We start from the raw sequence: 13,995 nt of genomic DNA, 5'->3' as shown, positions 1-13,995 counted from the left end.
TCTTTTTGCACTGTTAGGCAGGAGGTACAGAGGTCTGAAGTCCCACACCAGCAAGTTCACAAAGAGCTTCTTCCCTTCATCCATTCAGATCTTGAACCAAGCTGCACAACCCACATCGCTGCCTCAGGATGACCACTTTGCACTACACTGGGCTTTGTTTGAGTTGATGTTCTAATTGTGTTCTCTCCAGTATAATCTTGATTTATGTCTTTTCCTTTGAATGTTGCTAATAAGATGCCTTGTGCTGTGATGCTGCTGCAAGTTAGTTAATCGAATAATTAGGATGGACTTTGTGGATTATTGTATACACCTATCTTCCAGATAGCGCATTTATCATAGAAATTACCTTATTTTGTAGGTAAAAATATTGCTGTTTCTTTTAAAAGTTCTATTTCCTAGTTTATTTAAACTTTATGAATAAACAGATTTTGTATGCTATGTAATTTACTGATTAGTGCAAGCTTAGGCACCAAATTACTGTATTTCCTGCAGAATCTTCATTTCCCTTACAAGTACACTTCAAAAATAACTCAGCAGATGTGAATCTGTGGTTGAATTGTAACTGCCTACTTGCTTTGTAAATTATTCAGTTCAAGCGAATTGAGAAAAAAAGATTTTGTTAGGAACTTCTTGAAAATGAAAAATAACATCTGCAAAAGTCAAATAATGCAATAAGGCAAGTGGTTATTTAATATTTCAAATATTCAGAACCTTACATTAGAGGAATACCCACATTTTTGTCCTTCAATTGCTAAGCAACTTCAAAATCTCCAAAACCCACTCTGATGCTGCAAAAGTTTTCTACACAGGGCTAATGAAACCTAATCCAAAAGCAAAATATTAGAGATGCTGAAAACCTGAAAAGGTATAACATACTCAGCAGTACAGGCAATATCTGTGGAGAGAGAGAACCAGAAGTAATACTTAAGGCTAAAGATCTCCAATCAGATTTTCTCCAAAACAGCTGTAACTATTTCCCTCTTCATAGATACTGCCTGATAAGCTGGAAACTTACAGCATTTTTCATTTTTATATCTGTCCAGTTGAATTTTGCTATATTTCGATCGCTACTTTAAAGCTCAATAGTGTATATTCCAGTGGCCCTATCAGCAGCGGGAGCAGTTCCCAGAGAGGAGGTTTCTGGCAGGTCGGCGGCACTCATACTAAAGAGCTTCGCAGGCATTCGGTATCATTCCAGCAGCCTAATCAGTGGCGGGAGTAGTGTACAGTGAGGAGGTCAGTGAGAGTAGCGCAGAAAGGGGTAAAGAAAGGTACAGAAGGGACAAGCAGAGCGGTCCTAGCTGGGAGTGGGCCAGTGGTGAGAGTGGGAGTGTCAGGCTTTGCCTCAAAGGAAGCTTCAGCTCGGAAGAGGCTCTGGCTCTTGGTAAGTTGGCCAGGTAAATTTCTGTTAAGTTTCCCTTTTTTCTTACTATGTTAGGGGTACTTGATGTAGTTTAAATAGCTGTTGTGTGTTCTTCATGTCAGAGTCTCCCAGGAAATTACATCTGTGTGAAATGCATCCAGCTGCAACTCCTTCAAGACTGTGTGAGGGATCTGGAGCAGCAACTGGATGACCTTCGGCTTGTACAGGACAGTGAAGAGATCATTAATTGGCGTTATGGGGTAATAGTCACCCCCAAGTTTCAGGAGGCAGGTAGCTGGGTGGCTGTCAAGAGAAGAAATGGGAAGGCGAATCGGCAGTTAGAACAGAGCATCCCTCTGGCCATTCCCCTCAATAACGAGTATCTGTTTTGGATACTGTTGTGGGAGATAACCTCCCAGGAAATGCCATGACCAGGTTGCTGGCACTGAGCATGGGTCTGTGGTGCAGAAGCAAAAGAGGGGAGCGGTAGTGATAGGAGACTCAATAGTCAGAGGAACAGACAGGAGATTCTATGGATGTGCACGGGACACCCAGATGGTATGTTGCACTCCCAGGCGCCAGGATCAGGAATGTCTTGGATTGCGTCCACAGCATTTTGGAGAGGGAGGGAGAGCAGCCAGATGTCTTGGTACATATCGGCACCAACGACATAGAAAGGACAAACAATGAAGTCCTGAAGAGAGAATTTAGAGAGCTAGGCAGAAAGCTGAGAAACAGGACCTCTGGGATAGTAATTACTGGATTACTGCCTGTGCCATGCACTAGTGAGGGTAAAAACAGGATGATTTGGCAGGTAAATGTGTGGCTGAGAAGCTGGTGCAAGGGGCAGGGCTTCAGGTTCTTGGTTCATTGGGATCTCTTTTGGGAGAGGTATGGCCTGTACAAAAGGGACAGATTGCACCTGAACCCAAGGGGGACCAATATTCTCACGGGCAGGTTTGTTAGAGCTGTTGGGGAGGGTTTAAACTAATTTGGCAGGGGTGTGGTACCAGAGTGATGGGTCTCAGGATAGGACAGAAGGTAAAAAAGTAAAGAATAGCATGCAGTCAGACTGTCAGGAGGGGCAAGCAACGATAGGACAAAATTGCAGCCAGCAAGCTGAGTATCAGTGCATTAGGGATGCAGTATCAAAAAGGGTAGCAAATACAGTACTCAAAGTGTTATATCTCAATGCAGAGTATAAGAAATAAGGTGAACGATCTTGTGGCACTTTTACAAATTGTTAGGTATGATGTTGTGGCCATCACTAGAATCGTGACTGAAGGATCACGTAGTTGGGAGCTGAATGTCCAAGATTACACATTATATCGGAGGGATAGGAAGGTAGGCAGAGGGGGTGGTGTGGATCTGCTGGTAAAGAATAGTATCAAATTGGTAGCAAGATGCGACATAGGCTCAGAAGATGTTGAATCCTTGTGGGTTGAGTTAAGAAACTGCAAGGGTAAAAGGACCTTGATGCCAGTTATATACAGGTCTTCAAGCAGTAGCCAGGATGTGGACTGCAGATTACATCGGGAAATAGAAAAGCTGTGTCAAAAGGGCAATGTTACAATAGTCATGGGTGATTTTAACATGCAGGTAGATTGGAAAAATCAGGTTAGTAATGGATCGAGAGAGTATTTGCTGAATGCTTACAAAATGGCCTTTTACAGCAGTTTTTTCATTGGGCCTACTAATGGATCAGCTAAATTGGATTAGGTGTTATGTAACGAACTGGAGATGATTAGGAAGCTTAAGGTAAAGGAACCCTTAGGAGACAGTGATCACAATATGATTGAAATTTAATACGGAGAAAGTCATCGTCGTCGTGGCTATCCCTTGAGGTCGAGGATGATGGTCTTCGTTCTGTTGATCTACTTATGGGCTCTCAAGTGGCTTTTGAGTCCAATCTTGGCTTAGAAAGTTCTTCCGCATTCAGGACAGGTAGTTCCAGATGGCAGATCGGGCTTTGGTTGTTGCTGCCTCTCTTTCCATTTTCTTCTAATTCTGTTGGCTTCGAAAGTTGCTGTTCTTTCTCAGATGATGGTTTGCCAGAGTTTCCTGTCCTTGGCATTGGTTTCCCAATTGTTGATGTCGATGTTACATTTCTTCATGTTGGCTTTTAAGACATCTTTGAATCTTTTCTGTGGTCCGCCTCTTTAACGTTTGCCTTCTTTAAGCTGGGAGTAGAAGATCTGTTTTGGCAGACGTTCGTCTTTCATCCGAACAATATGACCGCTCCATCTTAGTTGGTTCTTGATGACGTAGGCTTCAATGCTTGTTGTTTTTGCTTCATTTAGCACACTGATGTTGGTTCTTCTATCTTCCCAGCTGACACTTAAGATGTTTCAAAGACAGCGTTGATGGAACTTTTCAAGTGCCTTCAGATGTCGTCGGTATATTGTCCAGGTTTCTGATGCATACAGGAGCGTTGGGATTACCACTGCTTTGTACACTAACATTTTGGTGTCTGTTCGGATGTCACGATCATGAAAGACTCTGTTCGGAGACGTCCAAAAGCTGTTCCAGCGCATTTAAGACGATGTTGGATCTCATTATTAAGGTCGACATTGGAGGAGAGGTGTCTTCCAAGATATGGAAAGTGGTCCACATTTTCCAGGGTTGTTTCGCCAAGTTGAAATGATGGTTCTATCCGATTTGTCTCAATTGGCGATGGTTGATAGATGATCTGAGTCTTCTCGGAATTGATGGTAAGTCCAAGTTTCGTGTATGCATGATTGAAGGCAGTCAGAATCAGTTGTAGGTGTTTTTCTGAAAGAGCTGCAACACCATTGCCATCTGCGTATTGGAACTCGATGAGGGAACTCGTGGATGTCTTCGTTTTGGATTTGAGACGGGCAAGATTAAAAAGTCTGCCATCTGTTCTGTAGACAATTTCGATTCCTGGGGGTAGGTCATCCTAGATAATGTGGATGATTGTCGCAATGAAGATGGTGAACAAAGTTGGGGCAATCACGCATCCCTGTTTTACTCCTGATCTAACTTGAAAAGACTCACAGTTACTGTTGCTGTCCATGACTGTGGCAAGCATGCTATCGTGGAGGAGTCTCAGGTTTCGAATGTACTTTTCAGGGCATCCACAGGTGGATAGGACATCCCATAGGAGTTCCCTTGATACTGAGTCAAAGGCTTTGGTGAGGTCAATGAATGCCATGTACAAAGGTATAGCTCCAGACACTCTCGGGATCTCAGGAGCACACAAGCCTCTCCATCGCGACAAGGTGACAATCCACGGAGAAGACGGAGAAATTAAAGTCTGACGTAGCAGTATTTCAGTGGAGTAATAGAAATTACAGTGATATGAGAGAGGAGTTGGCTAAAGTAAATTGGAAGGAGATGCTGTCAGGGAAGACAGTAGAGCAGCAAAGGCTTGAGTTTCTGGGGAAAAATGAGGAAGGTGCAGAACAGATGTATTCTAAGAACAAAGAAATACTCACATGGCAAAATAGTACAACCATGGTACTATTAGCACAAACACGCAAAAGAGAGGGCATATAACATCTCAAAACTTATTTGGAAGATAGAGGATTGGGAAGTTTTTAAAAACCTACAGAAAGCAAGCTAGCAAACAATATCAAGGTGGATAGAAAAAGCTTTTTAAGTATGTAAAAAATAAAAGTGAGAGGAGAGTGGATATAGAACCACTAGAAAATGAGGCCAGAGAAATAATAACGCGGGACAAGGAGATGGCAAATGAATTAAATGAATATTTTGCAATGTGTCTTCACTGTGGAAGACACTAGCAGTGTTCCAGGTATTGAAGGGTGTGAGGGAAGAGAAGTGAGTGCAGTTACTATTAAGAGGGAGAAGGTGCTCAAAAAGCTGAAAGACCCAAAGGTACACAAGTCACCCAGACCACATGGATTGCACCCTAGGGTTCTGAAAGAGTAGAGGTAGAGATTGTGGAGGCATTAGCAATGATCTTTCAAAAATCAGTGGATTCTGGCATTGTTCCAGAAGACTGGGAAATTGCAAATGTCACTCTACTCTTTAAGCAGCAGCAGAAAGGAAATATAGACCAGTTAGCCTGACCTCAGTGGTTGGGAAGATGTTGGAGTCAACTGTGAAGGATGAGGTGATGGAGTACTTGGTGACACCAGACAAGATAGGACAAAGTCAGCATGGATTCCTTAAGGGAAAATCTTGCCTAACGAACCTATTGGAATTCTCTGAGGAGATTACAAGTAGGATAGATAAAGGGGATGCAGTGGATGCTGTACATTTGGATTTTTAAAAGGCACTTGATAAGGTGCCATGATTGAGGCTGCTTACCAAGTTAAGAGCCCATGGTATTACAGGAAACGTACTGGCATGGTTAGAGCATTGGCTGATTGGTAAGAGGCTGATTGAGTGGGAATAAAAGGATTCTTTTCTGGTTGGCTGCCAGTGACTAGTGGTGTTCTGAAGGGTTGGTGTTGGGACTGCTTTTTATGTTGTATATCAATGATTTCAATGATGGAATAGATGGCTTTGTTGTCAAGTTTGCAGATGATATGAAAATTGGTAGATGGGCAAGTAGTGTGGGGAAACAGGAGGGCTGCAGAAGGACTTAAGACAGATTAGGAAGTGGCAAATAAAATACCATGTTGGAAAATACATGGTCATGCACTTTGGTAGTAGAAATAAATATGCAGGTTATTTTCTAAACGGGGGAGAAAATCCAAAAATCTAAGATGCAAAGGGACTTGGGAGTCCTTGTGCAGAACAGCCCAAATGTTAACCTGTGGGTTGAGTCGGTGGTGAGGAAGACAAATGAAATGTCAGCATTCATTTTAAGAGGTCTAAATACAAGAGCAGGGATGTGATGCTGAGGCTTTATAAAGGCCTCACTTTGAGTATTGTGAACAGTTTTGGGCTCCTTATCTATGAAAAGATATGCTGGCATTGGAGAGGGTCCAGAGGAGGTTCACAAGGATGAGTCCAGAAATGAATGGGTTATCGTACAAGGAACGTTTGATGGCTCTGGGTACTCACTGAATTCAGAAGGATGAGAGGGGATCTCATTGAAACCTTTCGAATGTTGAAAGGCCTAGACAGAGTAGATATGGAAAGGACTTTTCCCATGGTGGGGGAGTCTAGGTCAAGAGGGCACAGCCTCAGGATAGAGGGGTGTCCATTTAAAACAGAGATGTGGAGAAATTTCTTTAGCCAGAGGGTGGTGAATTTGTGCAAATTTATTTTCACAGGCCAGGTCGTTGGGTGTCTTTAAGGTGGAGATTGATAGGTTCTTGACTGGATGCAGCAAAGGTTATGGGAAGAAGCCCAGGGAGTGGGGCTGAGGAGGGAAGGAAGAACAGGATCAGTCATGATTGAATGGTGGAGCAGACTTGATGGGCCAAATGGGCTAATTCTGCTCTTATGTCTTATATAAATATTTCAAAATGTGGTTATCAATTTAATATCTTAATAATTGCAAGTCAAATCAAGGAATGGTTTTCACTAGTATTATGCTTTTGAAGTATTTTTCAAGTTCAAAAATTTAACTCACCTTCCGGGCTTTCCACGCTCTTTGTAGCACCATGGCAGAATGATGTAGTTTCTTAATCCATCGTCTGGTCAACCACGATCTAATAGCTATATAGTATGAAAAGAACAAACAATAGCATTGTGCAAAAGTGTTGAGTGAAATTCTACCATTTGTTTGAAAGCACTATTAGCAATAATCTGATTTTAGTTTAGAGAAGGCTATTAAAAAAATCCTCTATCATCAATTTTAGAGGTCCTATTTTGCCATGAGCCTACAAGTGAAAGGAGCCAAGATCTTTCTTTAAATTTTCAACCATTCTAACTAATTAAAAGATGAAAAACATTCACCATTACTTTACTTAAATGAATAGTAGGAGTAAATCAAGAGCCAATGGATGTTCTATGCATGACATTTCTTCAGATTCCCAGCATGCTGAAGATGGACTGACCAGAAGTTGTGAACTTTGATGTTTGGGTTCTAGTCAAAAAATTATAATTAATAGAAGTTAGGGATGATCAGGCTTGGCAGAGACAGCTTAAAATCAGAACTGAGGAACTAGTGAAGAGAAAAAGAATAAAAATTAAATTTGAATTGAGGGTAGAGGAGGAAAGGGATATAACTGTATTACAAATCCATTAAGGGTTGTCTTTTGCTTGTCATTTTGCTCTGAAGAGTTGGAACATGTCACTTTATATTCTAAAAACCAGTATGTACTATGCAAGTAATTTTTCTTTACCATTTGATATAATGGTCAGAAAAGAATGATATTAGAACTAGTGAATATGGACATCAGATTTATAGAGGGACCAACAATCACTAATGCAGTATTAAACATGGTACAATTTAGAAACCCTTCAGGTTTTCTGGAACCTAATGCTTTCCAGCCCAGTTACTAAAAGTGTGTGAGAAAGTAGCAGTATTAACCTTCTGGAGCTTAAGTTTTTGAAAATATGCCTTTGAATTGGAAAATTGAAAGTAGCGTGCCTCTACTCAAAGGATGAAGGAATCGCAAATATTACAAATTTAGTGCAATCCCCCATGAGGATGCTTTCTTACATGTTCAAAGATTTGTGAAAAACAAGTCATGTTGTAAGACTGTGAATTGCTTGATGGATAGGAGATAGGAGTGCAGCTGCAATGTACACCCAATTATATCAAGAGTTGCATATCCAAGTATTTACCAACATAGGAGATAACCGGTTACAAAGAGGCAGAAACAGAATTGTGGCCCTTGGAGCATAATACGAGGAAATAGTAAGTCAGTTATATTAGATAAAGATGTACAAAGCATTTAAAAAAACATATTGATACGGCACTTGTTCATTCATTATGTGCCATGTTCTATGACGTAGGCGATTATGGTCTTTCCGTGACCATGATTGTTCTCAGCAAATTTTTCTACACAAGTGGTTTGCCATTGCCTTCTTCTGGGCAGCGTCTTTACAAGATGGGTTATCCCAGCCATTATCAATATCTTTCAGAGATTGTTTGTCTGACATCCATGGTCGCATAACCAGGAATTGTGGTATGCACAATACGACTAATGTGCTAATGCGACTATCCCCTACCTGCTCCCATGGCTTCATGTGACCCTGATCCGGGGGGGGGGGGGGGGGGGGAGAGGAGGGTGCACTAAGAGGTGCTAAACCTTACCCAAGGGTGACCTGCAGGCTAGCAGAGGGAAGGAATGCCTCATACCCCCTTTTGGTGTACCGCCACCTGCAATAAGACACTAAGAATTGCCAAAGAACAATTGGATTTAAATGGCATGCACACATACTATTATATATCAATGCACAGGAATAAAAATTAAAAAGATCAAGAGGAATTAAAAGACAAGGGGATTAAGTTACCCTTCAGTTGCAGGAGAATGTTGGTTAGAGTCCCAGAAGCACTATATTTTAATTATGTACTTTGCAATTTAGAAACAACATAATGGCTTTGGAGAGATTAAAGTGCAGACTGATCAGAAAGATACTCATCTTAATAGGTTAACTTATGATAACTGCTTGCATAATCTTGGACTTATTGTAACCTTCGTGTTTAGAAGATTACATATTACAATACCTCAAGAGTTTAATAGAGAAAGTGGTATTGGGAAGGCTAGATAAAAAGTCTCTCTCCTACAAAGGGAATGCAGAATGATAACCTAATCTTAAAATGAGAATGAAGTCAGAGGTGTGAAAAATGTGAGAAATATTTTACGATCAAATGGACTATCAGGAACTCTCCTCTTGAGACTACTGACTTTTAATTAGGCAAGGAGATCAAGGAGTATGAGTCAGAAGTGAAACAGAGGGACAAGTTGGCAAAAAGCTGTCTGAACAGCAGCCCAGGTCTATGAAGCCTAATGGCCTCTAGTTGCTTCCATGTTCCTTTTGAAAGTTGTTGCAAATTTTGTGGTCATAGATCAACAATATAAAAATACTTAACCAAATTGCTAATTAGAAAGTGAAAAAAAGATAACTTTACATTCTTGTGGTGTTTCTCTGTATTGATTCGCAAGCATTTTTTTTTCAGTAGAGACAATAACCTCAGTAAAGCAGCAATACACCTCTACTTCCTCCAGTTTAGTGTATAGCATTTGGTGCTCACAACACACACAACCAAGAATAAATCGCCACTTTACAGAGCATCTCCATTCAGTTTGCAAAGGTGACCCCAAAGTTCCATTGGCCTTTTACTTTAATTCTTCACCCAACTCGGTCTTTCGCCTCTTTCACTGCTCCAGTGAAGTCCAAGTTCAAGGAGCAGAACTTTATCTTCTGCTTAGTGCCCGACAACTTTGGGACTCAATACTCAGACTTGGCTTGTACTGGAACATTCCATGATAAAAGGATATCAATTTGTAATGTTAATTGAGTTTTTCCCCCTCTCAGTTCAAGTCCTGCCTGATCCACTGACTGGGTAGTTCCAGAATTCTTTGGTTTTGGAATTCAAACAATCACATTGTTGCACATCTCAATATCAGTACTATTTTCCCCCCTCTTTTTTTTTTAATCCTCATTCATCTTCCTTTAGTTATACATTCCTCTGGACAGAGCAGCTGTGACAAGCCTTTACTATGTTCTCTCAGCAAGCACCAACACCTCTATTTGCATCAGTCTCTCATGGTCTCCACCCCATTAGAAATTCTCCTTGATCTTTCCACCCTTACTCTCTTCCCCTTCTCTCCAGCTCAAAGCCAGATTGTTTTCTACTTTTTCAAATTTCTGATGAAAAGCCTTTGACTTCCTAGAACATTAAATGCTGCTTTTTTTCCTCTCTCCCTCCCCACTCACTTGCTGTCTATAAATGCTACCTGACCAACAGAATATTTCTTTCTGTATTTACTTTAGGTTTAAACATTAGGTTTTTTAAACTTTATTCTGTACTATTCATGTATCTGCACATTAACTTCCTAAAATAGAAAGTGTTCCATTTTATCTTTACAACTCCTATTCATTTGAGCAATAAGGAAAGAATGCTTACCTGCCTGAATGATAGTTGCAGCTTGCCTTGATCGTGCTAATTTTCTCTGGCAGTATTTACGCCAGCTATGTTGAATACAAAGTGCCTTACTGGAAAGTGTTTGAATTCTTGCACGTTCAAGCAGTTCAAGCTAAAAAGGGATATCAGCAATGTTTAACCTTTCATAAGGTGAAGGGCATGTTTATTCACCACCCCACCCCCCCAAGCTTCAACTCCTCCCAACAACTAACCACCAATTGCCCCTTAACCCTACCCCACACCAAATCAGTGTCCTGATCCAGCTTTGGATCCAAATTTTCACTTCAAAAAGCAAGCTAGACTCAGTTGTGCCTATGCCTTGGCACAACAGATGTTTGCAGTAATAGTGGACAACAGAAGGCTGTTCATGCTCTGCAGTAACACTTATTCCAGCATACTTGAGAATGTACCAGGAAATTCCAGACCAGCGTATATTAAGTAGGTGATAAATGAATTTCAATCAGGACCCCTGCTGAAGGGTCTCAGCCCGAAACGTCAATTCTCTTCCATAGATGTAACCTGGCCTGATGAGTTCCTCTGGCATTTTGTGTGTGTAGCCCGTGTCTGAAAGACAGTGAACAATTCTTGACACCAACTTGCTAGACTTCTTTTCAAAGATCACTGCCTGCCCCTACATCTACATTTACAGACCATCGGAGCTGTGAAAGCTATGGATGATATTCCATAGTTCAGAAATACTGAAAAGTTTTTAAAAATAAACTTATTAAAATGAAAGCATTCAAAGTTTAGAACACATCGATACAAACCAATATAATTAGTAAAAACTTGGCCTTCCTTTAGCCTCCAAATCTTTTTCAAACATAAGAATACAAGAAATCAGGTGTAGGCTACTTCAACATTCATAAGACCATGGCTTTTCTAATTCAGCACAAATTTTCTGCCCTTTCCCCAAATCCTTTTATTCCCTCAACCAACAAACTTTATCTTGAACGAAATTAGTGATCAGACTTGCAAAGCACTATAGATGGTATAATCCTAAAGATTTGCTGTGATCCATTGTTTTAGACTACTTAGTCAGGGTAAACATCCTACAATTTAGCACATTTCATTCAGTTCATTTATTTTTCTAAACTTTCAAAACACAGCTATTTTACTCAATCTGTCTTCATACGGCAAACCTACTATGTTAGGAACAAGTTTGGTGAATCTTTGCTACACATCCTCAATCTCAAGTGTGTGTTTTTTTTTAGGTAAGTAGATCAAAATTAAATTATATTTCAGGAATGCTCCCACCAAGACCCTTTATAATTATAGCACAATATATTTACTGTTTCAATCAAGTTTTTAAGCAACATGCAATTAGACCCTTTTGCCTGCTTGACCTGCAATTTTCAGTGACTTGTATACAAGGGCATCCAGGTCCCATTGAACATTAACAATTCTCAATCTCTCATTTAAAGCCCATGGCTTTTCTCTGTATGCTCCGTTTTCCTCCTATATTCTGAAAACACACAGGTTAGGGTAGGTACGTCATGGTCATGCTATGTTGGCACAGGGAGCATGGCGACAGTTGCAGGCAAATGACACATTTCATTGTATATTTCGATGCGCGTGTGACAAATAAAACTATTCTTTAGTCTTTAAAATTTGTTTTTATGATTCAAGTGGATACTCAAACTCTATCTGCCATGTTCTTAACCACATGTCCCATTGCATTTTCATCTCTACTCATACTTCCACTTAGATCTGAGTCATCAATAAACTTGGAAATAATGACATTCGCCAAATCCTTAATATAGATTGCAAAAAGGCTGCAGTCCCCATGAGTCACAGTCTGCTAGCCAATAGGCTCATTAATTCTTTTTACCGCTGTACCATTGAGAGCATATTTACCAGATGCATCTCAGTGTGGTATGGCAATTGTCCCGTATCAGACCGCAAAGCACTCCAGTGTGTGGTGAAGACTGCCTAGCGGATTATCGTCACCCAATTGCCCACCATTGAGAACGCTGCCTGGGCAGGGTGAAAAGCATTATCAAGGATGCATCTCACCCTAACCATGGACTTTTTAACTCTCCTCTCATCCGGTAGACGCTACAGGAACCTCTGCTCCTGCACCGGCAGGCACAGGAAAAGCTTCTTCCCTGAGGCTGTGACCCTGCCGAACCTCACATCACACTGCGAAGCAGTATTGCATCCATATGGTACTGTCTCAGTACTTTCATATTTGTGTGCTGTAGCAGCTTTTTATTCACAGTTATTTTGTAAATAACACTACTCTTTGCATTTCTGGTCAGATGCTAACTGCATTTGATTGGCTTTGTATCTGTACTCGACACAATGACAATAAAGTTGAAGCTAATCTAATTTAATCTAATCTCCACACTTTGTTTTCTGTTAACTAACACCATATTCATACATTGCTCCCAATTCATTATAATATAACCTTGCCTATTAAGCTGTGTGGGGCCTTAAAGCCTTTCAAAAATCAAAGGACACATCAGTCCTGGTCCTTTTCTATTTTACCAGATACACCCTCTAAAAAGTCCAGAAGATTAGTCAAACATGATTTCCTTACTTTAAAATCCATGCTAATTAATAGCTCAAATCATATTATGACACTCGAGGTGCCTTGACGAATTAAGTGCTTGTTTAGATTTTTAAATTTTACAAGGGTACTGCTCTTCTCCACATATGCAAGCTTTGTGTTTCAGATTCCAACTGTCCTCTAGGTAAAAATGTTCTTCTTCAGAACATCTCTACCCTTTATTCTAAACTTATGCCCACTAGTTTTAGATACATCTGCTATGGCGAAGTTTTTTTGCACTGTCTACCCTATCCAAGCCCCTCAGAAATCTGAACATCTCTACCTACGCCAGCCCGAGGAGCGACTTGAATCCGCTCCAATTTGCCTACCATCACAACACTACTGTTGGCCAAATCAAATGTATTGATGAATCAACATATAGGAGGGAGACTGAAAATCTGGCTGAATGGAGCCACAGCAACAACCTCTCAGTCAATGTCAGCAAGACCAAGATGCTGATTAATGACTGTAGGAGGAGGAAACCAGAGGTCCATGAGCCAGTCCTCATCAGGGGATCAGAGGTGGAGAGGGTGAGTTACTTTAAATTCCTCAGAGGATCTGTCTTGCATCCAGCACACAAGTGGCATTACAAAAAAGGCACAGCAGCACCCTGACTTTTTTTTTAAATAAAGAAGTTTGCAAAGATCCCACATGTCATCTAAGACTTTGAGAAACTTCTATAGATATGTGGTGGAGAATATACTGACTGGTTGCATCACAGACTAGCATGGAAACACCAATGCCCTTGAATGGAAAAGCATGCAAAACGTAGTGGATACAACCCAGTCCATCGCAGCTAAAACCCTCCCCACCATTGAACACATCTACAAGGAGCGCTGGCTCAGGAAGGCAGCATACGTCATCAAGGGCCCCTACTATCCAGGTCATGCTCTCTTTTTGCTGCTTCCATCAGGAAGACAGTACGGAGACTGAGGTCCCACTGCAGCAGGTTCAGGAACAGCTATTACCACTCAGTCATCAGGCTCCTGAATCGCAGAGGATAACATTCACCCCAACAATGAACTGATTCCACAACCTATGGACTTATTTTAAATGACTCTAACACATGCTCTCAATATTATATATTTACTTGTTGTTTTGGTTTTT

General features: G+C 40.8%; 1 protein-coding gene across 6 annotated transcripts in view; it reads right to left on the bottom strand.

The window, feature by feature from the left end:
* LOC140187612 (unconventional myosin-XIX) overlaps positions 1-13,995 on the bottom strand; it is a 66,251-nt gene that overhangs the window by 13,134 nt on the left and 39,122 nt on the right. For 4 of the 6 annotated variants that reach the window (XM_072243109.1, XM_072243110.1, XM_072243111.1 and 1 more), the window contains 2 exons: positions 10,323-10,452; positions 6,873-6,958 (listed from right to left, as the gene is read on the bottom strand). In XM_072243109.1, the coding sequence (XP_072099210.1) occupies positions 6,873-6,958; positions 10,323-10,452 (216 nt within the window). Of the gene's footprint in view, positions 1-6,872; positions 6,959-10,322; positions 10,453-13,995 lie in introns of those variants that run through there. The other 2 variants (XR_011883123.1, XM_072243114.1) reach the window with 2 other exon arrangements.

This window comes from Mobula birostris, chromosome 25 (genome assembly GCF_030028105.1).
Source record: "Mobula birostris isolate sMobBir1 chromosome 25, sMobBir1.hap1, whole genome shotgun sequence".
In the NCBI taxonomy this organism is placed as follows: Eukaryota; Metazoa; Chordata; class Chondrichthyes; order Myliobatiformes; family Myliobatidae; genus Mobula; species Mobula birostris.
This window is presented reverse-complemented; position numbering and strand designations above follow the sequence as displayed.